Source organism: Clytia hemisphaerica, unplaced genomic scaffold (assembly GCF_902728285.1).
Source record: "Clytia hemisphaerica strain Z4C2 unplaced genomic scaffold, Clytia hemisphaerica genome assembly, whole genome shotgun sequence".
Lineage (NCBI taxonomy): Eukaryota > Metazoa > Cnidaria > Hydrozoa > Leptothecata > Clytiidae > Clytia > Clytia hemisphaerica.
The window spans coordinates 247,198-274,393 of NW_027104558.1; the positions used below are offsets into that span (position 1 = coordinate 247,198).

Below are 27,196 nucleotides of genomic sequence, written 5' to 3' on the forward strand. Positions count from 1 at the left end.
ATTTCAATATCTTAGTGCTAAGAATCTTGAAGTCACCAATTGTCGTATATCAAGTCCTCCAAGTCTTTAAAAGTTCCATATTATGAATTTCGATATCTTGGTGCTAAGAGTCTTGAAGTCACCAATTGTCATTCATCAGTTTCTCCTGATGTAAAAGTCTTTAAAAGTTCAATGTTATAAATTTCAATATCTTGGTGCCAAGAATCTTGAAGTCACCAATTGTCATATATCAGGTCCTCCAAGTCTTTAAAAGTTCAATATTATGAATTCCAATTTCTTGGTGCTAAGAGTCTTTAAGTCACCAATTGCCATTTATCAGGTTCTCCAAATGTAAAAGTCTTTAAAAGTTTAATATTATGAATTTCAATATCTTGGTGCTAAGAATCTTGAAGTCACCAATTGTCATTCATCAGGTTCTCCAAATGTAAAAGTCTTTAAAAGTTCAATATTATGAATTTCGATATCTTGGTGCTAAGAATCTTGAAGTCACCAATTGTCATTCGTCAGTTTCTCAAAATGTAAAATTCTTTAAAAGTTCAATATTATGAATTTCAATATCTTGGTGCTAAGAACCTTGAAGTCACCAATTGTCATTCATCAGGTTCTCCAAATGTAAAAGTCTTTAAAAGTTCAATATTATGAATTTCGATATCTTGGTGCTAAGAATCTTGAAGTCACCAATTGTCATTCATCAGTTTCTCCAAATGTAAAAGTCTTTAAAAGTTCAATATTATGAATTTCAATATCTTGGTGCTAAGAATCTTGAAGTCACCAATTGTCATTCATCAGATTCTCCAAATGTAAAAGTCTTTAAAAGTTAAATATTATAAATTTCAATATCTTGGTGCTAAGAACCTTGAAGTCACCAATTCTCATTCATCAGGTTCTCCAAATGTAAAAGTCTTTAAAAGTTCAATATTATGAATTTCAATATCTTGGTGCTAAGAATCTTGAAGTCACCAATTGTCATTTATCAGGTTCTCCAAATGTAAAATTCTTTAAAAGTTCAATATTATGAATTTCAATATCTTGGTGCTAAGAATCTTGAAGTCAGCAATTGTCATTCATCAGATTCTCCAAATGTAAAAGTCTTTAAAAGTTAAATATTATAAATTTCAATATCTTGGTGCCAAGAATCTTGAAGTCACCAATTGCCATTTATTTATCAGGCTCTCCAAATGTAAAAGTCTTTAAAAGTTCAATATCATAAATTTCAATATCTTGGTGCCAAGAATCTTGAAGTCACCAATTGTCATTTATTTATCAGGTTCTCCAAATGTAAAAGTCTTCAAAAGTTCAATATCATAAATTTCAATATCTTGGTGCTAAGAATCTTGAAGTCGCCAATTGTCATTTATCAGGTTCTCCAAATGTAAAAGTCTTTAAAAGTTCAATATTATGAATTTCAATATCTTGGTGCTAAGAATCTTGAAGTCACCAATTGTCATTCATCAGGTTCTCCAAATATAAAAGTCTTTAAAAGTTCAATATTATGAATTTCAATATCTTGGTGCTAAGAATCTTGAAGTCACCAATTGTCATTCATCAGGTTCCCCAAATGTAAAAGTCTTTAAAAGTTCAATATCATAAATTTCAATATCTTGGTGCTAAGAATCTTGAAGTCACCAACTGCCATTTGTCAGGTTCTCCAGGTATTTTCATCGATAATGACATTCGATCAGCTTGGGTATTTTCACGCAAAACTACCTCGATGTAATATTTTTCACCTTTTGTCAAATAATGATGTGATGAAACCTGGTTAGGTTGGCTGAAATACAATGATAGCTATTAATTTCTAACAATAGATCTCGAGATATTTTACATATTTTCCTGGATTTAAATCTTGAAAAAAGTATGGCATGGTCTGCAAAAAAGTGGGGAAGCCATGGCCCCCGGCCCATGTGAATTGTTTTCAAAAAACATGTCTTCAAATTATGATGAAAGTTTTACACAGATACACTTCATAGAATTTAGATTAAATGCTTTGTCAGAGACACTTGGATGATAGCTGTATTGAATGCAGCTGACTCTCTCTAATTCGATCTTCAAGGGACCAGAAGTTATCTTCGAATTAGAGAAAGATTCGAATCACCGGGGGGACAAATATTTTAGTTCGAGTCACAGAAAAATTCGAATAATAGAAGTTCGAATTATAGAGAGTTCGGATCACAGAGATTTCGAATTAGAGAGACTGAACTTACCCGGTATAGTCCATCAGTTCATTGGAGTTTAAACTTTGAATAATGAGGTTTCTTTCATCACCGAGATACATTACGCATGCGTCATCACATGCAAGTGCAAAGTAATAGTTCCTGTTAATTAAACAAGTTAATGCTTTATTTACACCATGAATTTATTATAGACACTGGATAAACAACAAATTAAAATCTGTATCATTATAATTTGCAGTGGAGAGAAAAAAGGCTTTTGATACCCGGCACCTCGCAAACCTGCTTTACACTGTAAAAAATAATTTTCTAAAAAGTAGATAAAAATTCTTAATACTAGATAAATTATCCCACTTTCAAGATAAATTTTCTATTCCGATGGGTAAGAAATTTTATCTTGATTTGAGATGGCATAGATTTTTTATCTAGAAGAATTTTCTTGTTTTAAGATTAAAACCAAGTGCACATTTCAACCTAAATTATCTTGTTTTAAGATGATATTTTTCTCAAAACAGGATAATATTATTAGATATTTTTTCTTGTCATATCTTGTTTTTAGATATTTTCACAATAGAGATCTTTCTTGATTTAAGTTGTTGTATATGGGAATTACCCAGTTGACACATTGTAAAGATAGAAATGGGTACCGACAGAAATGCGTGATTTTCAATGAAATTGAGTCTGTATAATTTGAACCAAAAGGCTGGTGTTTCATCTTTTCTCCGTGATTAAAATGCCGCAAAAATCTCAAGTTCGACAGACCAACAATACATCCATGGACGAATTTGAGATTTTTGGATCCTATCATCAACAAAAATAAAGTAGGCCTGTTGAAAGCCTTTCATATATACATCTTTAAGAGTAATAACAATTAACGAAAATATTAACATGTATACACCTTTATTTATCTGTACGCAAAAATTCCATTAAAAACAATTCCAAGTTAAAATCCTTAGTGTATGCGAGACTTTACTCGATGAAGGGATGGTTAAATTTAAGGTACAATAGAACTACAAAAAAGAAACCCAATTATATGGTCATTCGAATGCACTGAAAAAAAGTTTGAAAAGTACGAAAACGAACTGTATAAATTATTAACAAAATTAAGCTCTACAAAAGTTCTAAAAAACTCGATAGTAGTTATAAAAATAAACCACAAAATGAAATACACCCCTGTCTCACAGCCCCGGTGGAACTTTTTTCCTCATTGGGGATAAGAATTTCAGTGCGAATAGTTTATTTCAAATAGGGAAGGAATCAAAGTTAATTTCCCAGCAGTGGGACTGAAATTTCAGGTTTTTTTCCTACCGGGACGAAATTTTTGTCAAATTTTCCAGTTGGGCGGGGGTCCCAGTGGCTCTGTGACATAGAGGTGTCGAAATCGCTGGGTAGAAATTCTGAAGTCTTTTTACTGCATTATTAAAGCTTTCGTAATGAGAATCTTTACAACAAGTTTCTTTGAAGACGATCCGGTGCTAGATTGTCATGCATGTAGGTAATCAGCTCTGTCTGTTGGATAGTATTCTTGGAACAAGTAAAACAAAACCATTAAACATAAGAAACCGAGTGGAAGCGGCTCCACCGTCAAAATCTTGCTATCATACACGATAAACGATTTTCATGTCCTAACTTCTACCATTAGTCTTGGCATCTCAGGCAAACAGTTCTTTCTTTCTTGCGTTCGGTTAATCAGTCTCCTGTAGAAAAGGAAATTAGAATATATTAGACTTCACAAGCCAACATAGCTCAAAGATAAGTAAGTGCTTCTTTCCACCTACGTTTGCTAAATGACTCTGAAAAGATTTTGTACTTGGAGTGATGAAGTTGCAAATATTGAAGGTGCTGGGTAAACAATTACAGAAATTTTCTTACCTTTTGAAGACGACTTGTAGAGATGTAGACAAGTAGATGACGTTTCCCTTCCGGGTTTGCAATTCACTTTTCCTGAAAAAAAAATACAAAGAGCTTTGATTTCAATATAAATGGCTTGTACCAGAAAAAAGTCGGAAATAGTATTCAAGGTTTTTACGCAGAAGCAAACGGGCTGCTCCATTAAGGTAGCCCGGTAGTCTGCAAAATTTAGGTAGCACATGACTACAAATTGTTTCCACACTGACTTTCCAAATGTTACAATAATCTTTCTAAGGTTTTGTAGAAGCAAACGGGCCTTTCCATTAAGGTAGCCCGGTAGTCTGCACAATTTAGGTAGCACATAACTACAAATTGTTTCCACACTGACTTGCCAATGTTACTGTTATCTTTCTAAGGTTTTGTAGAAGCAAATGGGCCACTCCATTAAGTTAGCCCGGTAGTCTGCACAATTTAGGTAGCACATGACTACAAATTGTTTCTGCACTAACTTGCCGATGTTACAGTAATTTTTCTAAGGTTTTGTAGAAACAAACAGGCCGCTCCATTAAAGTAGCCCGGTAGTCTGCACAATTTAGGTAGCACATGACTACAAATTGTTTCCACACTGACTTGCCAATGTTACAGTAATTTTTCTAAGGTTTTGTAGAAACAAACAGGCCGCTCCATTAAGGTAGCCCGGTAGTCTGCACAATTTAGGTAGCACATGACTACAAATTGTTTCTGCACTGACTTGCCAATGTTACTGTTATCTTTCTGAGGTTTTGTAGAAGCAAACGGGCCGCTCCATTAAGGTAGCCCGGTAGTCTGCACAATTTAGGTAGCACATGACTACAAATTGTTTCTGCACTAACTTGCCGATGTTACAGTAATTTTTCTAAGGTTTTGTAGAAACAAACAGGCCGCTCCATTAAGGTAGCCCGGTAGTCTGCACAATTTAGGTAGCACATGACTACAAATTGTTTCCACACTGACTTGCCAATGTTACTGTTATCTTTCTAAGGTTTTGTAGAAACGAACGGGCCTTTCCATTAAGGTAGCCCGGTAGTCTGCACAATTGGTAGCACATGACTACAAATGTTTCTGCACTGACTTGCCAATGTTACTGTTATCTTTCTAAGGTTTTGTAGAAGCAAACGGCCGCTCCATTAAGGTAGCCCGGTAGTCTGCACAATTTAGGTAGCACATGACTACAATTGTTTCCACCTGACTTGCCAATGTTACTGTTATCTTTCTAAGGTTTTGTAGAAGCAAACGGGCCGCTCCATTAAGGTAGCCCGGTAGTCTGTACAATTTAGGTAGCACATGACTACAAATTGTTTCCACACTGACTTGCCAATGTTACTGTTATCTTTCTAAGGTTTTGTAGAGCAAACGGCCGCTCCATTAAGGTAGCCCGGTAGTCTGTACAATTTAGGTAGCACATGACTACAAATTGTTTCCACGCTGACTTGCCAATGCTACTGTTATCTATCTAAGGTTTTGTAGAAATAAACGGGCCGCTCCATTAAGGTAGCCCGGTAGTCTGCACAATTTAGGTAGCACATGACTACAAATTGTTTCCACACTGACTTGCCAATGTTACTGGTTATCTTTCTAAGGTTTTGTAGAAACAAACAGGCCGCTCCATTAAGGTAGCCCGGTAGTCTGCACAATTTAGGTAGCACATGACTACAAATTGTTTCCACACTGACTTGCCAATGTTACTGTTATCTTTCTAAGGTTTTGTAGAAGCAAACGGGCCGCTCCATTAGGTAGCCCGGTAGTCTGTACAATTTAGGTAGCACATGACTACAATTGTTTTCTGCACTGACTTGCCAATGACTGTTATCTTTCTAAGGTTTTGTAGAACAACGGCCGCTCCATTAAGGTAGCCCGGTAGTCTGCACAATTTAGGTAGCAATGACTACAAATTGTTTCAACTGACTTGCCAATTTACTGTTATCTTTCTAAAGTTTTGTAGGAACAAACGGGCTGCTCCATTAAGGTAGCCCGGTAGTCTGCACAATTTAGGTAGCACATGACTACAAATGGTTTCGCACTGACTTGCCAATGTTACTGTTATCTTTCTAAGGTTTTTGGGAACAACAGGCCGCTCGTTAAGTAGCCCGGTAGTCTGCACAATTTAGGTAGTACATGACTACAAATTGTAATTGTTGCCACGCATTTATGCTTGCCTATACGAAGTGTCTCATTCAAGAAAATTGATATCGTTACGAATCTTGCTAGAATATATCCCTTATGCTCTTGTGATCATTAAGTGAAACAGGCTCAAATCATATTTGTAAGATTGTAGGTAGGTAGGTAGGTTCAGTAAAGTTAACATATAAAAAAATACTTATCTTATAATCGCGTCTTGTCTTTGCTCTTCTCCCCTCAAAAAGAATCTCTTCAATATACATACAAAACTTCTCACAAAAAAAACTTCATAAAAATGTTAAAACCTTCGTAGTGAAATTTTTCATTCAATAAACTATTCTTTTGATTAAAAACAAGAGCCGCAAAGATGCGGATAAATATTTCCTTTACAAATGATAAAATAATTATTGATGTCCTCAAAAAATTTCAAAGTGCTTTATCTCAGATAACATCAAGCAACACAAGTCCCCAAGAATTTCAAAATTCGTTTTATATGTAATTGCTAGTATTTGCAGCATTATTCCTAAGATGACGAAGGTTCAAACCTACGGATTACGGAGTATATCCAAGCTGAACTCGACTGAGAATAACAATGCAGTAACCAAATTGGCTAGACAACCTTTAATTTTCGTTACTCTCGGGTACCTAATAGCCGCCCCCCCCGCTAATTTATTTTTCGAAGATTTTTCACCCAGGACACTCTTATTCCACCCCCCCCCCGCTATTAATTTTTGGGAAAATGTTTTTGAAAGTTCCCTTTTTTGTCCCAATTCTGCTGTTTAGACCTTTTTTCAAAGAGGACGTCCTGTTGAATAATTTTGTATTCCAGCCATAAAAACAATGATAGAGCCATGCATAATTACTGTATCATGTATATTGTATACATTATGCATGGTTTTATCATTGTTTTTCTGCTGGACTACATAATTATTCAACAGGGTGGCCTCTTTGAAAAAAGGTCTAATAGCCTCCTTTTAAAAAATTTGCCACCCAGGACATTTTTATTCCAACCCCCCCGCTTATTAAGTTTTGAGATTTTTTCCAGCCCCCCCCCCGCTTATTCCAATCCCCCCGGCTATTAGGTACCCGAGAGTAGGTGGACTTTAGTTGGATTTTAGTATTATACTACAGTAGCCGTCACCCGGTGTCGCACCTGCTGAGTAGAGTGTTGTGTTATTGAACATCAAAAGGCCTTGGGATAGTGCATAATTATATCCTTTTATTTTAAGCGCTTATTGCCAGAAATATTAGCCAAAAAGGGGAAATATCTGAAATGAAAGAATGACAAAAAGGATAAAAAATTGTCATGCCAGGCCAGGAAATCACTTGAAAAAATTGTCAATTGAGAACAAAGTTTTCTTCATTTTTTAAATGCATATGTGGAAGAAAATGTCAAGTTTTAAACGCACATTGAAGAAAATATATATTCATAACAAATGATTTCCATCTTTTAAATGTACGTGTAAGAAATCTCCAAATTTATAAAGTTTTCCACGTTTTCAACGCGTATTGAAGAAAATATATTCATAACAAAAGTTTCAACCTTTTGCCTTTAAAACGCACGTGGAAAACAATCTACAAATTCACAATCAAAGTTTTCCACATTTTATATGCACGGGGAAGAAAATCTCCAAATTCACAACAAAAGTTTCCACGTTTAAATCGCACGTGGAAAAAATTTCCACGACCAAAGTTTTCCACATTATAAATGCATGGGGAAGAAAATCTCCAAGTACCAAGTTCAAGACAATGAATTTAATCCAATTGTTTAATTCCATATTCAATACAATCAAAATTTTAAGAGTTAACATTCTTCGTATTGGCCAAGGTGTTCCGGTTATATCAGCTTAAAAAGTTTGAAATTACAGTTCTGTGAACCGCAACAGAATTTTCCCCACAAAAAGAGTTTTCACCAACTGTCACTAACCAGTTAATTCATTGTTGTAGATAAAAACACCAAGGGAAAAATTCAATCATTAACCAGTCAATTTTGCTCCATGTTTAAATTTTTAGCTCAAAGCTATCGCTAGCTAAATCATAGTTCATCACCAACCATATCGCCATCTGACCATTGCGCATTGGGTGGTGCATACCATAAAAGTGAGTTCAAACTTTTTTTCAGGTATAACATGGTCAGATTTATCCACAATCACTTTAGGTAAATATATATACAGGCAGACAGGCAAAATTGAAGTTAGCTTGTTGTGAAAGTTGACAAAATGTCCTGTTTTTCCAAGACCATCAAGATAAGAGATTGTATCTCTCACACCAAGAGTATGTAAACGAAACATCAAATCCAGACAATCGTACAAAAAACATGATCCAATTCAACTCATGAAAGCATAAAAACCAAAGAAAAATAGCGAAAGAGCAACATTTGTTGTCTATTTTTTGCCTCCATCTTTGTTATGAGGAACTGTTAAAAAGCAGTATGGTCCGATCAACAATACGCTTTCGAACCGGGCGACGTTTTCGGATCGGCACGGAGAATAGACCACCGTACGCATATTTCCTAGGACGTGTCTTGAAAAAATGACGTCTTCCGCCTCGAAAAAAGAATATTATACTGTTTTTACCGCCGGAGCTTGATTTAAAAAGAGACTCATGTACAAACTCACGAAATTGACCAAAACCGGCGTTAGACTTGGAGGAGAAGGAGAAGGAGGAGGAGAAGGAGAAAAATTACCGTTTTAACAAATATTTCCTTCTGGAAAGGAAATATTTAACAAAAGAAGTTTTCATGCTTTAGTAAATCCTTTTATTTCGCTTCGGGCACTTTCTCTATAGCTCTAGATGTTTTATCTGACCGCCCTAGAATATAAGAAATTTTGGATCAGGTCCGGTTAGCGTGGTACACGGGTACAAACTATACTTGTGAAAGCTACAACTATACTTTGTACCCGAAACTATTTTACTGACCAGATCGAATTCACTAGTATACTTTGTACCTATTACAAGTATACTTTACACCCGCGATCAACTATACTTTGTACCCTGATCAAATATACTTTACACCCGCGATCAAGTATACTTTGCACCCGCGATCAACTATACTTTGTACCCTGATCAAATATACTTTACACCCGCGAGCAAGTATACTTTGCACCCGCGAGCAAGTATACTTTGTACCCTGATCAAATATACTTTACACCCGCGATCAAGTATACTTTGTACCCATGATCAAATATACTTTGTACCCATGATCAAATATACTTTGTACCCATCACTAATATACTTTGTACCCCGATCAAGTATACTTTGTACCCATGATCCATGATCAACTATACTTTGTACCCATGATCAAGTATACTTTGTACCCATCACTAATATACTTTGTACCCCGATCAAGTAAACTTTGTACCCATGATCCATGATCAACTATACTTTGTACCCATGATCAAGTATACTTTGTACCCATCACTAATATACTTTGTACCCCGATCAAGTAAACTTTGTACCCATGATCCATGATCAACTATACTTTGTACCCATGATCAAGTATACTTTGTACCCATCACTAATATACTTTGTACCCCGATCAAGTAAACTTTGTACCCATGATCAAATATGCTTTACACCCGCGATCAAATATACTTTACACCCGCGATCAAGTATACTTTGCACCCGCGAGCAAGTATACTTTGTCCCTGATCAAATATACTTTACACCCGCGACCAAATATACTTTACACCCGCGAGCAAGTATACTTTGTACCCTGATCAAATATACTTTGTACCATGATCAAGTATACTTTGTACCCGGCACTAGTATACTTTGTACCCCGATCAAGTATACTTTGTACCCATCACTAGTATACTTTGTACCCCTATCAAGTATACTTTGTACCCTGATCAAGTTTACTTCACACCTGCGATCAAGTATACTTTGCACCCATGATCAAGTATACTTGGTCAAACGCCTAATGATGCCATCGTGCTGGCATTAGCTCTCATTTGAAATGTCGTTTTGAGCCAAGGAATTCCCTTTTGGCATTTCAAGTCAAACAAAAGAACCAAAACAACGAAAACAAGCTACATGCTGAATGGACCTACCTGAAGATTGATCTAATAAGACAATTGAAAAATGAGAACAATAGTATGAAATTATAGAATAATGCGAGAACATATCGAGAAATTCATGGAATCCGGCGATTCTCGGCTGTTCTGGTGATTTTTAGAAAGTTCCTGTACCAAAATCAGTTTCATTGAAAATTGAACTATAAATGATGTTTTTGTTTGAAAAAAACAAAGACATGAAACGAAAAAATCCAATGAAAATCTGCAAAAACGGAAATTTCCGGCTTATCTGGCCGGAAAAAACATTTTCTCAAAAATCGAATTCGGTCATGTTTTGAGCATTGCGAATACACATCATTCTGCAAAAAATCTGAGAAAAGTAAGGATGAAAAAACGAGCAAATGTTAAAAAAACCGGCATATTTCCGGCATTTTCGGCCGGAAAAAAATGTTTTTTGAAAATCGGGCTCCCGCATTTTAGGTATTGTCATTTTGCATCAGCATGAAAAATTTCATAAAAAAATATAAAGTACAGCTCGAGAAATAGGTTGTTCCGGCGATTATTGAATAGTTCCGGCTTCAAAAATTGAAACATGCTTGATGGTGGGCATTGCTATTAATAATGTTTTTGAATGAAAAAACAACCAATAATAAGGAAAAAGTCCAATGAAAATCCAGAAAAACGGTGATTTCCGGCATATTTCCGGCGGAAATCGGACTTTTGGGCATTGTTAATACGCATCTTTGAGCAAAAAATCAGAAAAAACTACTAATGATAAAATCTCGAGAAAGTGCCAAAAAACCAGTTTTTCCGGGATATTTCCGACATTTTCGGCCGGAAAATTTTTTTCTTCCGAAAATCAGGCTCCATCACATTTTGGGCATTGCCATTTTGCATCATTGTGCAAAAAATCAGAAAAAACTAATGAGCCAATCCCGAGAAAAGCTGGCAATAGACGAACGGACGAAACGAACGGACATGGGTTAATTTAAAGGACCTCCACCGGGGTACCCAGAGGTAGGTCCAAAAAGTGATTTTTTTTATGTGTGCGCGTTTTTTATTCAGTCTTTTCTATATATTGTAAAATTTGCAAGATTTGCCGTAGCCTAGCCTTACAGCAAAAAGGTTTTAGTCATAATGAGTGCACTTTTTGAGAGATTTCATAGCTATTTATTGTTTAATCTGTCAAAATTGAACTTGACGGAATCAACTTTTCATCAATGACTCTAAAATTTTAATTTTTCGAAATACCATGACAGAAAGTACAATGGAAAAGCTATTTAAATCGAATCCTTTATGAGAATGCAAAATGCCAGTAGGCTTAACGTGTTTAATTTTATTTTGCTTTATGTGTGCACTCTTTTTTGCTATCATGTGTCAGTCTCTAATAATTAGAATAATTCCCGTGAGAGTAGTTTCAGTATGGTAACAGAAATAGCGCACATTTAAAGCGAATGGGCTTTATGTATAAAAAAACTAAAAGATAGGTATGTTTTCATAGGTTAAAGATTTTTCCAATGTTCACAAAAATATATTTTAAAAACTTCTAGAAAGATCAAGGAAGTATTCGAGTACAACTTGCACTGAAAGCACGCTCTCGAATATCAGAAGAAAACAATATAATCAAACATGTGCGTGTTTATGGTTCATCTGCATAATTTGCAACCATAGCTTGTAAAAAGCAGTCCCCGAAAGAATCTTCTGCAATTTCCCCATAGAAACGGAGATTGTACTCGGCCAAGTACCCTCTCGCTTTATTGCAGCGAATTCCTTTTTTCTGACAAATCCATCTTTTGGCATGCTGTTCAGCTAGATGACTGTTGCCTGTATAAATCAACAGTATTGGATACCGCAATATTCGGTTGAATATTAGAATTTGTCTCACTGAAGATCATACTCCCTTGAGCAATGGGTAGAACCCATACTCTATCAGCATTTGAGTATCGGTCATCTTTATTGTGGAGAAGATATCCCGTGCGTTTTTTTTTTTTTTTTTTCTTTTTCTTTATTGAAACAAAAACACGTGTACACTACGAACATATATTACAAAACATTACTTAAACATAAAATATAGTCCCTCCCCCCGCTAGGAACTAACGTTATATCGCCAGAGGTACTAGACTATGTAAAAAATAAATAAATAAGTAAATAAAGAGAAAAAAAAAAATCTTGGAGAAGGAAACTACAATTGTTAGGTAAAAGCCTAAAATAAAGCACCGCTAAACCTTCCAGTTTCGTTAAGAAATTCAACAACAGAACAAAGAATAGATTTATTTAGATTTGAACTCAAACTTTCATCCCCATATAATAAAAGCCGACAGAAAAAAGGAGGGTTAAGCGGCGGATGAAAAATAATGCCTAGGGTCTGAAGTTTGTCGAACAAAGATTGTCTTGCATGGGAATATATAGAGCAGTGCAGAAGAAAGTGCTGAGTGTTTTCAACAGAGTTAGTTCGGCAACCACAGAAAGGGTCTAAAGTGTCGCGGAAGCCATGTCTAAATTTATGCTCGTTGAGATGGCTGAAACCGACCCGAAGTCGATTAAGAAAGATCACTCCTTGAATGTCAGGAACATCAAAAACATGAGATTGCTTGGGTCTCAAAAATTCATAGATTGCTTTTTTGAAAGTTTTAATTGAAGGTAGATCTCGTATATTACCTCCCAGAACATTCCACTGAGATATGCAGTACGGAAAAAAAGTGTTACGGAAACGCTCAGTTCGTATATTAAGAGGATAAATAGGATTTCTTGTTCTAAGACCACCTGGTGCTGTAAGTCTTACTGGCAGGTAGTTACGTAAATACGAAGGGGCTAAATTGTTAATAATTCCATAGAAGAATGTCATTCTTCTAGCAAAGCGCCTGTCAGCAAGACTTTCAAGACCAAGTTCTGAATATAGTTTTTCTTGAGACGTTCCACGAAAACAGCCTGTTATAGCTAAACAGGCATTATATTGAATAGATTCAAGCTTCTGCACAAAGGTAGCATTTCCTGGGCGGTCATATACGATATCACCATAATCAAGATGAGGCCTAATGAAAGATTTATAAATGGTTAGTAGAGATCTCCTAGGCACATGCTTGCGAAGTCGGTTAATAAGACCAATTCCTTTATTGGCCTTTTTTATCTTCTCGTCTAGATGGCGATCAAAAGAAAGTTTTGAATCTAAGATTAGACCAAGTTGTTTCTGGTACTCACTGGTCGCGATATTAGAATTATTAAAGGAGATTACTGGAACATTAGGAGGAGTGAGTCTACAGGTAAAATAGACTTCAATGGCTTGCTTAGATGGGTCAGGGTTAAAAGACATCTTCCATTGATGAGCCCAGTCAGTTATCCTGGAGAGATCTCTGTTAAGTACATCAAGGCTCAAGAGTTGATCAATCACAAGAGAGAATAAAGAGGTATCGTCAGCAAAGATCTTCGGTTTTGACTCAAGGTTTTTTGGAAGATCATTAATATAAATTAAGAAGATCAAAGGACCAAGAATCGAGCCTTGAGGTACCCCAGCATTGATTCGCTTCCACTCAGATGTTTTCCCATTCAACACAACTCTCTGATGCCTATCGTTAAGAAAGCTGCGAATTAAGGAAAACAACGGTCCAGTCACCCCATAAGATTTAAGTGCGTTTGTTTGGTTGCGTTAGTATCAAAATATCGTGGTTTTCATTCTTCTGGCATTTCTTTAGAGTTGAAACTTTCACATGAATTCCAGGGCCTCCGATGATTGGAGGATGTCTCACCAAATACGCTTGGCATTGTTCTCTCAAATGCTTTACATGATTACCCGTTACCAACTCTGTTTGCAGGGTTTGAGCAGCAATCGCCTACAAATAGTATCTAATATTGAATACAGTTCGCCCATAGGAGGGGTTCTCTTTTGGAAAGAGAAAGCAAGAAGTTCTTGCGGCAGAGTTTCTCTAAAAACATTTTTTAATTTTGGAATCTCTAGTTTGACCCTCACAGTTCAGCTTTATCAGAAACTCAACTGTTCCTAATCAGCCTATTTCATAGGATTCGTGTTTTCAGTACATGATTTTTGGATCCTGATTTTTCTACGTCACTGAAGTAATCAAACTTTTAGTGTAACTCACTCTTTTGCGAATTGAGATATAACTTTAACAAAGAGAGTGTCAATGTTTCAACAGTTCCTAAATTCCCAAGTCACTTACTAATGATTACAAAAATTAGCTTTTCCCGTCTTTTTTATTGAGGGGAAATCTGCACATATTTGTGCTTTTTCCCCTGTAAATTGAATAGAAAATAGCATGTAGCAGTTGCCCGAATCCTTTGAAAGTGGCTAATGGGAATAATCTGTACACGTAGACAATTTTAAGATCACTCCATCGATTCAATGATTTGTTTTACAATTCAGTTGAAAAACTTTGGCTAGACAAATTTTCTTTCAGCTGTAGATTCTTTTTTATATGAAATTTAGTACAGGGTCCCAAACCCTTAGGATCTGTGACATCTATTCTAAGACGAAAATTTCTTTTGGATAGTTGAATGTATATGAAGTCATTTTTGCGAGGTTGGACCACTACTAAGGCCTGACAAAATTTATTGACCAATGGCTATTGTACTAGCTAATTTGAAGTTGAAGGCTCGGCTTCATATTTATCAAAACATTTCACCCATAACCGCCAGTACAGCAATATACTAATCTGTAAAATACACAAATATGAGAGGTTTCAAAACGTATAACCTAAACCATGTTTTATTGAGGGGAGGGCTATTCCTAGGTAGAAATTCCAAGCGATTATTTGATGAAAAAGTCCACACGAGAGAGGAAATAATACTCTGAAATCCGAATTTGTTGAATTCTAGCTAGATTTGATTTCCAACCTGTTTGGGTATTTGGGTTGGTGGATACGCGTTTCACCCCAGCCAGAGGTTATATGGAGATTGTCAACCGTCGAAACCGTCCCACTTTAGTGAATGTTATCAATAATGCTCTTAACCCAAACACTGTCGTCCACAGCGACCGGTGGCCGGCTTACAATCGGTTGCGACAGTTTGTTCCGAATTGTGTACAACACGACACTGTCAACCACACCTACCATTTTGTGGATCCTCAAACTGGTGCACACACACAAGTAAGACCATGTGACTAGTCTAAATTTTCAACACAAAATCAATTATCTCTTCACATAACCCGGGCCGGGGGTACTAGGTTTGCGGAACGACAGGCATGTGCCGCCCGTCCTTTAGAAGGAATGAAATCAAAGCTTTTTAGTGCTGGTGCTGGTTTTTTTCTAGATATATATTAAAAATAGCAATTAAGATCTAATTTCAAAACTCATGTATTCACTTTCAGAATATCGAATCATATTGGAACAGATTTAAATTGAAGCTTAAGGCAATGAAGGGAATCCAGCTCCAATTCCTAACTAGCTACATGGAGGAATTTATGTGGAGGTAACTTCTTTGATTTTATTTGCATTAAAATAGCTTTTTTCGGAACTCATATTTTAATATTAAACAGTTGTTAGCGTTTAACAATCGAGGTTTATGCGTTTTTGTTACATCCTTCTCTACGCAAAACTTGAACGGGTTTTCGCTTGGTTTTATGTTATGTTTCACCAGCAAAGTCCATTAAATTATCAAGCAGTTTTGTTAAGATTTCATCAAATAAAGTCAAAATGTTTCGAATCATTTCAAAAATTTTAACAGCAATCTTGTTAGATTCTGGTAAAGAGAGTTGGCGCTTCAGTAGTTGTCTAGAAAATTGTTCAAACTAATTTTAAACGTATTCTTGTTGTTTTAAGAGATTGGTATGGATTGGATACTCCATTTGACCACATCATCAATCGCATAAATATTGACTATCCCCAATGATGATAGAGTAGAGACAACGCTGTAAATCTTTGTATTTTTTATAAATAAAGGATTCTTTTTGAATTTTTTGAATATCTTTTTCACAGAACAAAGAAAACATGCCAAGTAATTCATTGTTTTGCTTTATAATTTTCTTTATTTTTTGGTGTTTTTGTTAATTTAGAAACGGGACATTTGAAAGTGAAGGGAAATATTTTGGTCCGTAAAATTGATTTTCGCACGAAGCGGGGGGACAGTCGCTTGTATTGTCCGAGTTATACCCATGTACAAGTGGACTTCTAGGGGGTACCAAGTGGACTTGTGTTCAGGTACTGAGTTATTTGTGTTTGGGTCTCAAGCAGACTTCTAAGGGAGTACCATGTGAACTTGTAGGGTATACCTAATGGACGTGTGTTCAGGAACCAAAAAAATGACGTTAAGTTTTACCTTTTTTAAGCCGATCCTTATTACACCAAAAGACAAGGGCGTGCGCAAAAAGGGTCGATTGGATATTCAAAAGCATAGCGGTCGGCTAATAGTACACCAAAAATTACAAGCAAAATTGGTTAAAAACTTATCTCTTCGAATTTTATTTTTTCATAAACATTTTAATGAAAGTTTAAAAATTCATAATTAAAGACTAGAGACATGAAATGAAATCTTAAACAATGTTTCGTCCTTAAGTCTGGCTAATAGCATATGCGGTTCAAGCCACATACCTTGTAACATCATTTCGCTCTATCAATTTAACCGATTCGACTGGTTTGAGAGAAATTCGATTGTCAAGTGGTGCACTCGAGTTTTACTGACCATAACTGATTTATTGCGGATTCTGTGGATACAAAGTGTACTTGATCAGGGTACAAAGTATACTAGTGCCGGGTACAAAGTATATTAGTGATGGGTACAAAGTATAGTTGATCATGGGTACAAAGTATAGTTGATCATGGGTACAAAGTATAGTTGATCATGGGTACAAAGTATACTTGATCGGGGTACAAAGTATATTTGATCATGGGTACAAAGTATACTTGATCACGGGTACAAAGTATACTTGATCATGGGTACAAAGTATAGTTGATCATGGGTACAAAGTATACTAGTGATGGGTACAAAGTTTACTTGATCGGGGTACAAAGTATACTAGTGCCGGGTACAAAGTATATTAGTGATGGGTACAAAGTATAGTTGATCATGGGTACAAAGTATAGTTGATCATGGGTACAAAGTATAGTTGATCATGGGTACAAAGTATACTTGATCGGGGTACAAAGTATATTTGATCATGGGTACAAAGTATACTTGATCACGGGTACAAAGTATACTTGATCATGGGTACAAAGTATAGTTGATCATGGGTACAAAGTATACTAGTGATGGGTACAAAGTTTACTTGATCGGGGTACAAAGTATATTAGTGATGGGTACAAAGTATATTTGATCATGGGTACAAAGTATACTTGATCGCAGGTGTAAAGTATATTTGATCAGGGTACAAAGTATACTTGCTCGCGGGTGCAAAGTATACTTGATCGCAGGTGTACAGTATATTTGATCACGGGTGTAAAGTATATTTGATTAGGGTACAAAGTATAGTTGATCGCGGGTTTACATTATACTTGTAATGGATACAAAGTATACTAGTGAATTCGATCTGGTCAGCAAAATAGTTTCGGGTACAAAGTATAGTTGTAGCTTTCACAAGTATAGTTTGTACCCGTGTACCACGCTAACCGGACCTGATCCGAAATTTTATCTAATTTTAGGATAACGTACACTTTTTTCAAAACTCGAAAATTTTAATTTTAATTTAAGAAATGAGATCTTAAAATCAGTTAAGTTTTCTTAAATTGAGATGACTATCTAGCTTAAGAAAATTATTTTTTACAGTGTAGGCGTACAAACTTTCGCGACGAAAAATCGCAAAATTCACGACATTTACTTTCGCGAATTTAACGGAAAAATATTTTTCGCGAACATAAACTTTTGCGAATTAAGACGTAAAATTGAGAATTTTCACATGAAAAAATGGCTTAGAGGGACAAATACTTCTTGAATTGGCTTGAAACATTTGTCCTTTGACTTATTAGTCTTTTAGCAGGCTAAAAAGTGCCATAAAAGTTACATTTTATTCAAAGTTCGAAGTTTTACAGATTTTCTATCTTGCAAGAATTTTTCGCGAGCATAAACTTTCGCGAATGGCCCTTCCTAGAATTTTTAAAGACATTTACTTTCGCGAAAAGGCCCTTCGCGAAAATCGCGAAAGTTTCTGCTCGCGAAAGTTTGTACTCCTAAAATAGTATGCCTAGGGACCTTAAGCAACTAGGACGGCGGTTGTAGTGAGAACTGTAGCATCCAACAAAAACAAATCCCTTTTGGGATCAACATTTGAATCACAAAAAGATTTCATTCTTTTCATATACTTTTCTCATGAGAATACTTGGGTAATTACTGGACGTTTCAAAATTACAAGGCGACTTCAAAAACATGTTTCGACGTTCTCTCCAAGACGAAGGCGGTAATAAAAGAGTACAATAATAATTAATCATTTAAATCACTCGGGAGATAAAAGATTATTTTTCACCAAAGTTTGCTTTTGTTAAAGTCCATTCACGTGCTATTAAACCATAGTAAAATCGAATAAATTTTACCATTAGATTTTAATATTTTCTCCACGTACTCCCTCAAGTCGCCGTCCTAGTTGCTTAAGGTCCCTATTCCCGATTCGAGCTCGAGATAGTGGGATTCAACTGTAAATTTGCGAGGATGAAAAAAGAATTTACCCTGTAGTTGGGGCAACCAATTATGGGGTCATTACTATAACGCTCATTTATATCGCGTTGAACCACAATAAATATCAGATACAGTGGAAATCTTTTATAATTCTAACTGAATCTCTCAGTCATCGTCAAAGACAAACACCCACACTTTCTGTCTCTGTTATTCGAACAAATTGTCTTCCCCTTTCGAGTTCGAGTTAGCGAAAGTCAACTGTGTATATTGGGCTCTCCCAGAAAAAAATTGTACATGGGGGGTGGAGGATATTTTGTCCGGGGGGTAGCAAAAAATCATCAAAATTTGCCTTGTCCGGGGGGTAAATTTGCTCTGTCCGGGGGTAATTTGGGGTGTCCGGGGGTCAGCAGATGCTTGTCCGGGGGGTAAAACCTATTGTCCGGGGGGCCAAAAGTCACCCTGTTCGGGGGGTAAATCACTAAAAATTGTTATATATCCTCCACCCCCCATGTACAATTTTTTTCTGGAAGAGCCCATTATCCCTTTCCGTGCCCATGTCAAGTATATTTGACATTGCGAAATGTTTTTTTTAGAATCAATTGAGCAGCCGCACAAAAGTCATGTCCAGGATATTTGACATTGGGCCTGGCGGCTAACAACTGGTGAGGCCAAAATATACATACCATCGGCTGCTCAAAATACTTTTTTCATTTTCCCCCGCCGAAAACAACTGCATCGCCTCGAAAAGTTTTGTCAATTTTTTTGCCATTTTCCCTGTGGGCACGGAAAGGGTTTATCGAGGATGAAAAAAAAAGTTTTACCCTGTAGCTGGAGCAATCAAGTATGACGTCATTACCAAAACATAATTTTCATTTATATCACGTTGAACAACAAAATCGTCGCTGTAATCATGAATGGTTGGATTATTAGGGTATTTTGACATGGCGTTAAAGTTGAAAAATGTGTCTGCAGTAAAAGATGGTGCGCTGGTGTAGAATTTGACCTCTACTTTCCGATTGGCTGTAAAAGGAGATATGTAAAATGTGTTACGTAATTTTTGCATAATTAGCATATTTTGTATAATTATCTTTTATCTTTTCTTTTCTTTGTATATTTTTATATTATTATTGCCACTGGAGGAAGCCTAAAGCTTCTGAGGATGGCATTCATAGCTTCACGCATAAGGAAGTTGGGCAAACATCTCATAATTTTGCGCGTTTTTCAGTATTTTAGTTCCGCTTAACGGTAGCATTCTTATCTTACGGTCCCGGGGGGGGGGGGGGGGGTAATAGGGTTGGTGAATGAGGGGTATGTGCGGACAGGACCTCCGAAAACCGACCCTTAGAGAGACCAAATTTTAGTGAAAAAGTGACCCTTAGAGAGACTTTTTCGAAAAATTTTCTCTGATTTTCAAAAATTTCCTACCCTTAGTGAGACTATTTTTTTAATTTTTTCTCTCAAAATCAATTTTTTTTATAAAGAGACTACTTTGAAATTTCCTGATTTTTGTAACCCTTAGAGAGACTTTGAAAGGTGAAAAACCCGACCCTTACCGTCCGCACATACCCAGCACCTATTTTTGCCTAAGTACCCCCTCCCCGGCTTACGGTCTCTCTATTGTTTTATCATCATCAAAAAGACTTTTCCGGAGTTATTTTGAATCTGATTACTCATTTTGAAATGTCAGTTTGTCTTTTTCTTATCCCTGGAGAGTTAAATGAATCTAAGGAAATTCCTTTTTATACCACAAGTAGTTACTAAGCGCTCTTCATAGGTTAAGAAATTACTCTACTCAAAGTATTCGAACAGTTATGTTGCTAAACGTGTACATTAGTAAAATAACGATATTAATTAAAATGGAAACATGTACCTCTCAGTAATTTCTGAAATCTGAGGTTCAGATTCTTCTTAATTTGTTCTTAGGTTTTGGCCAAATTTCAGCCTCGTATTCTTATGAAATTGTTCTTATAAAAAATGTGTAAGACAAGGCACGGATGTCACTCTAAGTAGACTGTAAATCACTCCCTTGACACATTTGTTAGCATTTGAAAGAATTTTTTCTCAGATGAGAGGTCACTCTTAACAAAAATTACTGTAGGGCTAAGATCATTCCTTTTGAACGCAAATTCAACTCTATGTGTTCGTTTTGCTGCGGTGGCACCTTAATGAAAGTTATGGCTAGTTAAGATCACGTGATTATCTCGTTGTCTTCCATGTATTTAAACTTGTGAACTCACACTTTTTGAGTGGCTACTTATCATAGTTATCTAATGATAATTATCGCTGATTCGACTATTATTGCTAAAAACTGACCAGCTAAAAGACAACCCTCTGAAACCTAGGGACATTCAGGTTTTTACAAGATATAAAGTATGTCTCAATTTAAAATCTCTATATTATTGCCGTGAAAATCACTTGCCGAAATCATATTCCGACCTGTGACGACTAATTCCGATTCTATTCAGCGCAAAATCAACGCAGAGAAAAGTAACCATGACGACAATCCAAGATCTTGGATTAAGTTCAAAGTTTATATTTTTATTCGCGTCGTTGAAACACACAATTCAAGCATGACCTCAACACTGTTTAGAAAGAGTCAGTGATAGAAAATCTTATTGCCGACCCAAAAAAATATCAGCGTTTTGATTGGTCGAGAGCATCGAGATATTTGCGATATTTCATATTTCTTTAGTCTGGAAATATGACCGCGTTGACTTTTGGGGGACTGGGTAAGCGGCGGGAGAAAAATCAAAACAAAACAGCCGAAAAGAACTGACTTTCGGAGAAACTGGCTTGGGAATCAAAGGGAAAAACGCAACAAAAATTCTTTTACTTTGGAGATCTTCCATAAAAGACACTAAAATCAAATCTGATGAACTAAGAATTTATTATAAAACTACTTGACACGACCCAAATATTTTCAACTTTCGGCAAATTTGTGATAACCAAACAGTTTTTTATCAATGCATATGAAAAAAACTTGAGATTCTTGAATATTTGCCAATAAAATTTCCCATAACAGAACAAGGAAAGTGAAATGTCTTGTATTAAACCAAATGACGAGTGATTTTTATAAAAGTTCTCTCCTAATTCTCGTTCTCGACAACAACGTAGTCTACTTTGGGAAGCTTGGAAAAGTGACCCTTAAGGGAACCCCCCCCCCACCCGGGATTCGGGTTCTTTAGATAAAAATAGTAGCAAAATAGTATTATTACAGCTTAACGACCAATCAAATCAAGTAAAAGCTTGTGAAATATCCAACTCCCTCCTCCCAATTATTACTTTAAGAGCAGAAACTTTCGCGAGGTTGCAAAATCGTGAAATTTTGCAAATTTAACTTTTGCAAATTTTAGAATGTTATTTCATTTTGCAGGCAAAAAAACGATAAAAATGCGCAAAAACTGAAAACTGAATATAAAATAGCCAAGAAAATTGTACTTTTCGCAGAAAAAAACTTTCTTGTGTAATTTCTTATTTGGCAAAATCTTTCGCGAAAAAGGGTAAAAATAACGAAACCCGCGAAAGTACTTACCTACTCCTGGAAATAGAAATCTTTTTCGGTCGCCTCGATACATACATTCCAAACCTGACATAGTTACATAATCGCCATCTTTCGGTTTATCTTTATCAAGGAAAGCGCATTTCTTTTTATGCAGAATGTAATCACCTAATAGAAGAAAAATAATTCAATTTTCGAACTTTTGAGTGTTAATTTTTTGGCATGTGCATAGGCGGTTTTAGACCATGTCGAACTTATCAGATGAAAATATTTGTAATTGTAACTTCATTGTCTTTTAACGAGGGTTGCACTCCTTCACAGGTTTCAGACGTACTTGCTCTATTGTCTTAAATCTGCCAGTGATGTGCTTGAGTATTCCATCATCTCACTTCTCCACTCTTCTGCCACAGAACTCAAAGACTTTGAGCCTAGTTAACTAAGCCCGTATTCACAAGGCTAGGACACGGCTAATGGCAATATGGCATTTTCGGCACTTTAAAGATTTTGTATATTTACGGATTTTAAGTTTGCCTTTGAATACTGTTACAACTTACCATCCGATTTATCCTAGTGACTGAATCAATTTAGCTTAGATTTCTAGGCTACCGCAAACCACCACCCGCTTTTAAACCAATCCCCTCGTTCTAATTTGTTATATAAATCCTCAGTCTAGAACACTCGACTAATCTCCAAGTTTGTTTTCCGAGGCCTCCCACAGATTTCTGTAAAGCCCGAAGGGCTAGATATCGTGTTTCAAGCTCTTCCAAGAAAAAAAGTGAATATCGCAAAAAATATTGCTTTTATTATTATATTCGAAAATCTGCGACACTTCTTATTGGTCAAGCGCTGAAATTCTATTACTCTTGTCTCCCGAATGGGCTCTTCCAGAAAAAATTGTATATGGGGGGGGGGGTGGAGGATATAACAATTTTCAGTGATTTACCCCCCGGACAAAGTGACTTTTGACCCCTCGGACAACGGGTTTCACCCCCCCCCCCGAACAAGCATCAGCTGACCCTCCGGACAACCGAAATTACCCCTGGACAGAGCAAATCTCCCCCCGGACAAGGTAAATTTTGACGAATTTTTGCTACCCCCCGGACAATATATCCTCCACCCGGGGTGTACGAACATTTTCTAGAAGAGCCCAATAGACGCCCCCCCCGCTAATTGCTAAGAGTGAAAAAAATCCATCCCCCCCGCTCTTATTTAAACCCCTCCGCTAATTAAATTCGAATAATTCAATATTTTATTACAGTGTAGATCTTAAACTTGTTAAAATTTTCCTTTTTGTTAGTATTGCTTCTTATTTTACGTGTTTATTTGTTAAAGTTTTTTTTTTTTGTTGAAATTGATATCAGCTAAAAAAATTCTGTCTTCAAATTACCCCCCTCTTATTCCACCCCCCCACTTATTAGAATTTAATAAATTTTCCTACCCTCCTGCTTATTCGGACCCCCCCCCCGTCTATTCGGGAGACAAGAGTATAATGTCACGTGACCTAGGTAGGATTTCCTACCTAACCTGGGCACATTTTTTAGCAAAATCACGACATCTAAGCCCTTCGGACTTTATAAATCTATGGGTCTACCTCCTACAAACAACTCAAAAACTTTTCTTCAGAACAATTCAAAAGCTGTTCTTATCACAAGCATACATAACCCGAGGGGGAAAGTACTTAGGCAAATGGAGGGTACGGTTATGTGTCACCCTTAAGGGTACCTTTTTTTGGACTTCCAAAGTCCCACTAAGAGTTGGACAAATCAGAAAGCAAATTAAAGTCCCACTAAGGGTTAGGAAAATAGGAAAATTTCAATTTTTTGCCTCTAAAAAGATCGAAATTTAGTCAAATCAGTCTCAATAAGGATCTTCTTTTCCCCCTCCTTTTAAGACCCGCGCTAAGGGTCCGAGGGTCGAAATCGGACGACACTTACCTGTCAATGTGCAACCCTAGTACCCTCTCCCCCGGAATCTACAAAAATGGCACAATTCGCGTTGTTATGTGCGCTAGATCTGTCAATGTACCGTGAAAAGCACAGATTGAAATCATATATCGACGCTGTGCCGACCAATCGAGATTTGATCCAGCGCGCAATCAGTGAAGAGAAAAGTAACCATGACTACCATCCAAGATCTTGGATGATATTTTTATTCCCGTCGTTGAAGACACAACTAAAAATTGTCATCAATGCTTTTTAAAAAGAGTCAGTGATATAGAATCTTAACACAAAGTCTGTCTATTATTTCGATTCAATTAAAGTGACATTTCCCTAATTAAAAGTTTAGTAATTACTGTTATACATTTGGGGATCATGTAAAAGATTTCTTTTGAAAGAAACTCATTTCAATAGACGATATCGCGTTTAGATAAATGCAATGCATTCTGGTTTCTCGGGGACCCTCAAGGGAATTATAATCTATTCCAGATCATTATATAATCGACATTATAATTCCTTTGAGAGTCCCCGCGAAACCAGAATGCATTGCATTTATCTAAACGTGATATCGTCTATTGAAATGAGTTTCTTTCCCGAAATTTCTTTCCCGATAGAGTTGATGAGCAAACTTTCATCTGTATTGATTTGATACAAAAGACGAGGAATCTTGTCACAGAAAATGTTCATTAGAAGGCTGTAATTCTAAATCCCTTGATATGCGAGTTGATGATTTTTAATAAAATTTTCTTCAAATTCAAAGGGTTGTAAACGCTTTGACAGCTGTTTTGGGAGTCAGTAATGCTTTCCTATCAATTTTCTTTGTTTCGGCTAATCGATTTTCGCCAGACAGTCTCAGTGAAAAACCACCCCAAGGTTTAAAGCAATTAGGTCTACATGTTTCTTTTATATTCCTTTTGTATTTAATGGCATGCTTCTCATTAGTTAAACCAAAAAGTTTAAAAAGGATTCACCCTCTGGTTTAAAAAAAAAGTTTTTACGATTTCGTTACAGTTTTCTGAATAGACGAAATCAGAATTCGCAAGTGAAAAGCATACTCCTTTTGTAAATGAAGAAAAAAGAACGTGAAATTTATGACTTAGAGACGCTCGGAGCATCTCTAGCAGTAATGGCTTCAACGAACACGAATTAGTGTTTTGCAGAGGGATTCCCTGTAATCTTTTTTGTTTCAAAGTATCTCAAGAGAGAAGATGACATGATTTCAAGTTTGGAAAGGAGATTCTTTTGTCTTCTTGGTTTTAACTTAGTCCCTTTAAGCTCGCTAATATCTTAAGAATACTTACACCAATCCCAACGAAAGACACCAAAGTAATGTTCAATGTTTGTTTGTAGACAGTCTTTTGTGATCTTGATTTTAACTTAGTCCCTTTAAGCTCGCTAATATATTGAAAATACTTACGCCAATCCCAACGAAAGACACCAAAGTAATGTTCAATGTTTGTTTGTAGACAGTCTTTTGTGATCTTGATTTTAACTTAGTCCCTTTAAGCTCGCTAATATATTGAAAATACTTACGCCAATCCCAACGAAAGACACCAAAGTAATATTCAATGTTAGTTGTACACAGTCTTTTGTGATCTTGATTTTAACTTAGTCCCTTTAAGCTCGCTAATATATTGAAAATACTTACGCCAATCCCAACGAAAGACACCAAAGTAATGTTCAATGTTAGTTGTAGACAGTCTTTTGTGATCTTGATTTTAACTTAGTCCCTTTAAGCTCGCTAATATATTGAAAATACTTACGCCAATCCCAACGAAAGACACCAAAGTAATGTTCAATGTTTGTTTGTAGATAGTCTTTTGTGATCTTGATTTTAACTTAGTCCCTTTAAGCTCGCTAATATATTGAAAATACTTACACCAATCCCAACGAAAGACACCAAGTAATGTTCAATGTTAGTTGTAGACAGTCTTTTGTGATCTTGATTTTAACTTAGTCCCTTTAAGCTCGCTAATATATTGAAAATACTTACGCCAATCCCAACGAAAGACACCAAAGTAATGTTCAATGTTAGTTGTAGACAGTCTTTTGTGATCTTGATTTTAACTTAGTCCCTTTAAGCTCGCTAAGATATTGAAAATACTTACGCCAATCCCAACGAAAGACACCAAAGTAATGTTCAATGTTTGTTTGTAGACAGTCTTTTGTGATCTTGATTTTAACTTAGTCCCTTTAAGCTCGCTAATATATTGAAAATACTTACGCCAATCCCAACGAAAGACACCAAAGTAATGTTCAATGTTTGTTTGTAGACAGTCTTTTGTGATCTTGATTTTAACTTAGTCCCTTTAAGCTCGCTAATATATTGAAAATACTTACACCAATCCCAACGAAAGACACCAAAGTAATGTTCAATGTTAGTTGTAGACAGTCTTTTGTGATCTTGATTTTAACTTAGTCCCTTTAAGCTCGCTAATATATTGAAAATACTTACGCCAATCCCTTCGAAAGACACCAAAGTAGTTCTCAATGTTTGTTTGTTCGCAGTCTTTTGTGACCTTGATTCTAAAGGTTTGTCCGCTATGCTGAGTAATGCATAATTGATTCCCAGTGCAATGGTGCGTCAATATGCCTGTGTCAGGGTTATAGTTGAAAATAGTAGAGATTGTGTCACAGTACTTCTGTTGGGACCTGAAAGTTGAAAAAATATTCTTCTTTTCATGATTACAGGTGACGAGATGGAGTTTTTACAAGCTCTTATTTGATTTGGTTGGTCGTTAACCAGTAATAAAGTAATTTTGTTACTTTTTCTAAAGAACCCGTCATTTTTATTACTTCAAATGGGCTCTTCCAGAAAAAATCCGTTCATGGGGGGTGGAGGATGAATTGTCCAGGGGTATTGAAAAAATGCCAAAAAATTGCAATGTCCAGGGGGTAAATTCCAATGTCCAGGGGTAATTTTTTGTGTCCACGGGGTTGATTTGATGTTTGTCCAGGGGTATAACCCGTGTCCAGGGGGTTAAAAATCAAAATGTCCAGGGATAATTCATGAAAAAA

At 36.2% G+C, this 27,196-nt stretch overlaps 1 protein-coding gene across 1 annotated transcript; it reads right to left on the reverse strand.

Annotated features, from left to right (window-relative positions):
- Positions 1–1,266: 1,266 nt before the first annotated feature.
- Positions 1,267–22,854, reverse strand: LOC136822984 (uncharacterized). Its single transcript, XM_067079292.1, has 4 exons — positions 22,275–22,854; positions 19,564–19,762; positions 2,202–2,312; positions 1,267–1,768 (listed from the first exon to the last, which is right to left on the reverse strand). Exons 1-4 carry the CDS (start codon positions 22,333–22,335, stop codon positions 1,594–1,596), a joined length of 546 nt encoding a protein of 181 aa, XP_066935393.1. The 5' UTR covers positions 22,336–22,854; the 3' UTR covers positions 1,267–1,593.
- Between the last annotated feature and the right edge of the window lie 4,342 nt (positions 22,855–27,196).

Excerpts from the sequence above, each read along its gene's own strand:
- LOC136822984 (XM_067079292.1), bottom strand. The coding sequence starts at position 22,335 with ATGTCAGGTTTGGAATGTATGTATCGAGGCGACCGAAAAAGATTTCTA. Across the intron at positions 19,763-22,274 it reads ATTTCTATTTCCAGGAGTAG|CCAATCGGAAAGTAGAGGTC; the intron begins GTAAGTACTTTC and ends CTCCTTTTACAG. Across the intron at positions 2,313-19,563 it reads TTGATTGCTCCAGCTACAGG|GAACTATTACTTTGCACTTG; the intron begins GTAAAACTTTTT and ends TTTAATTAACAG.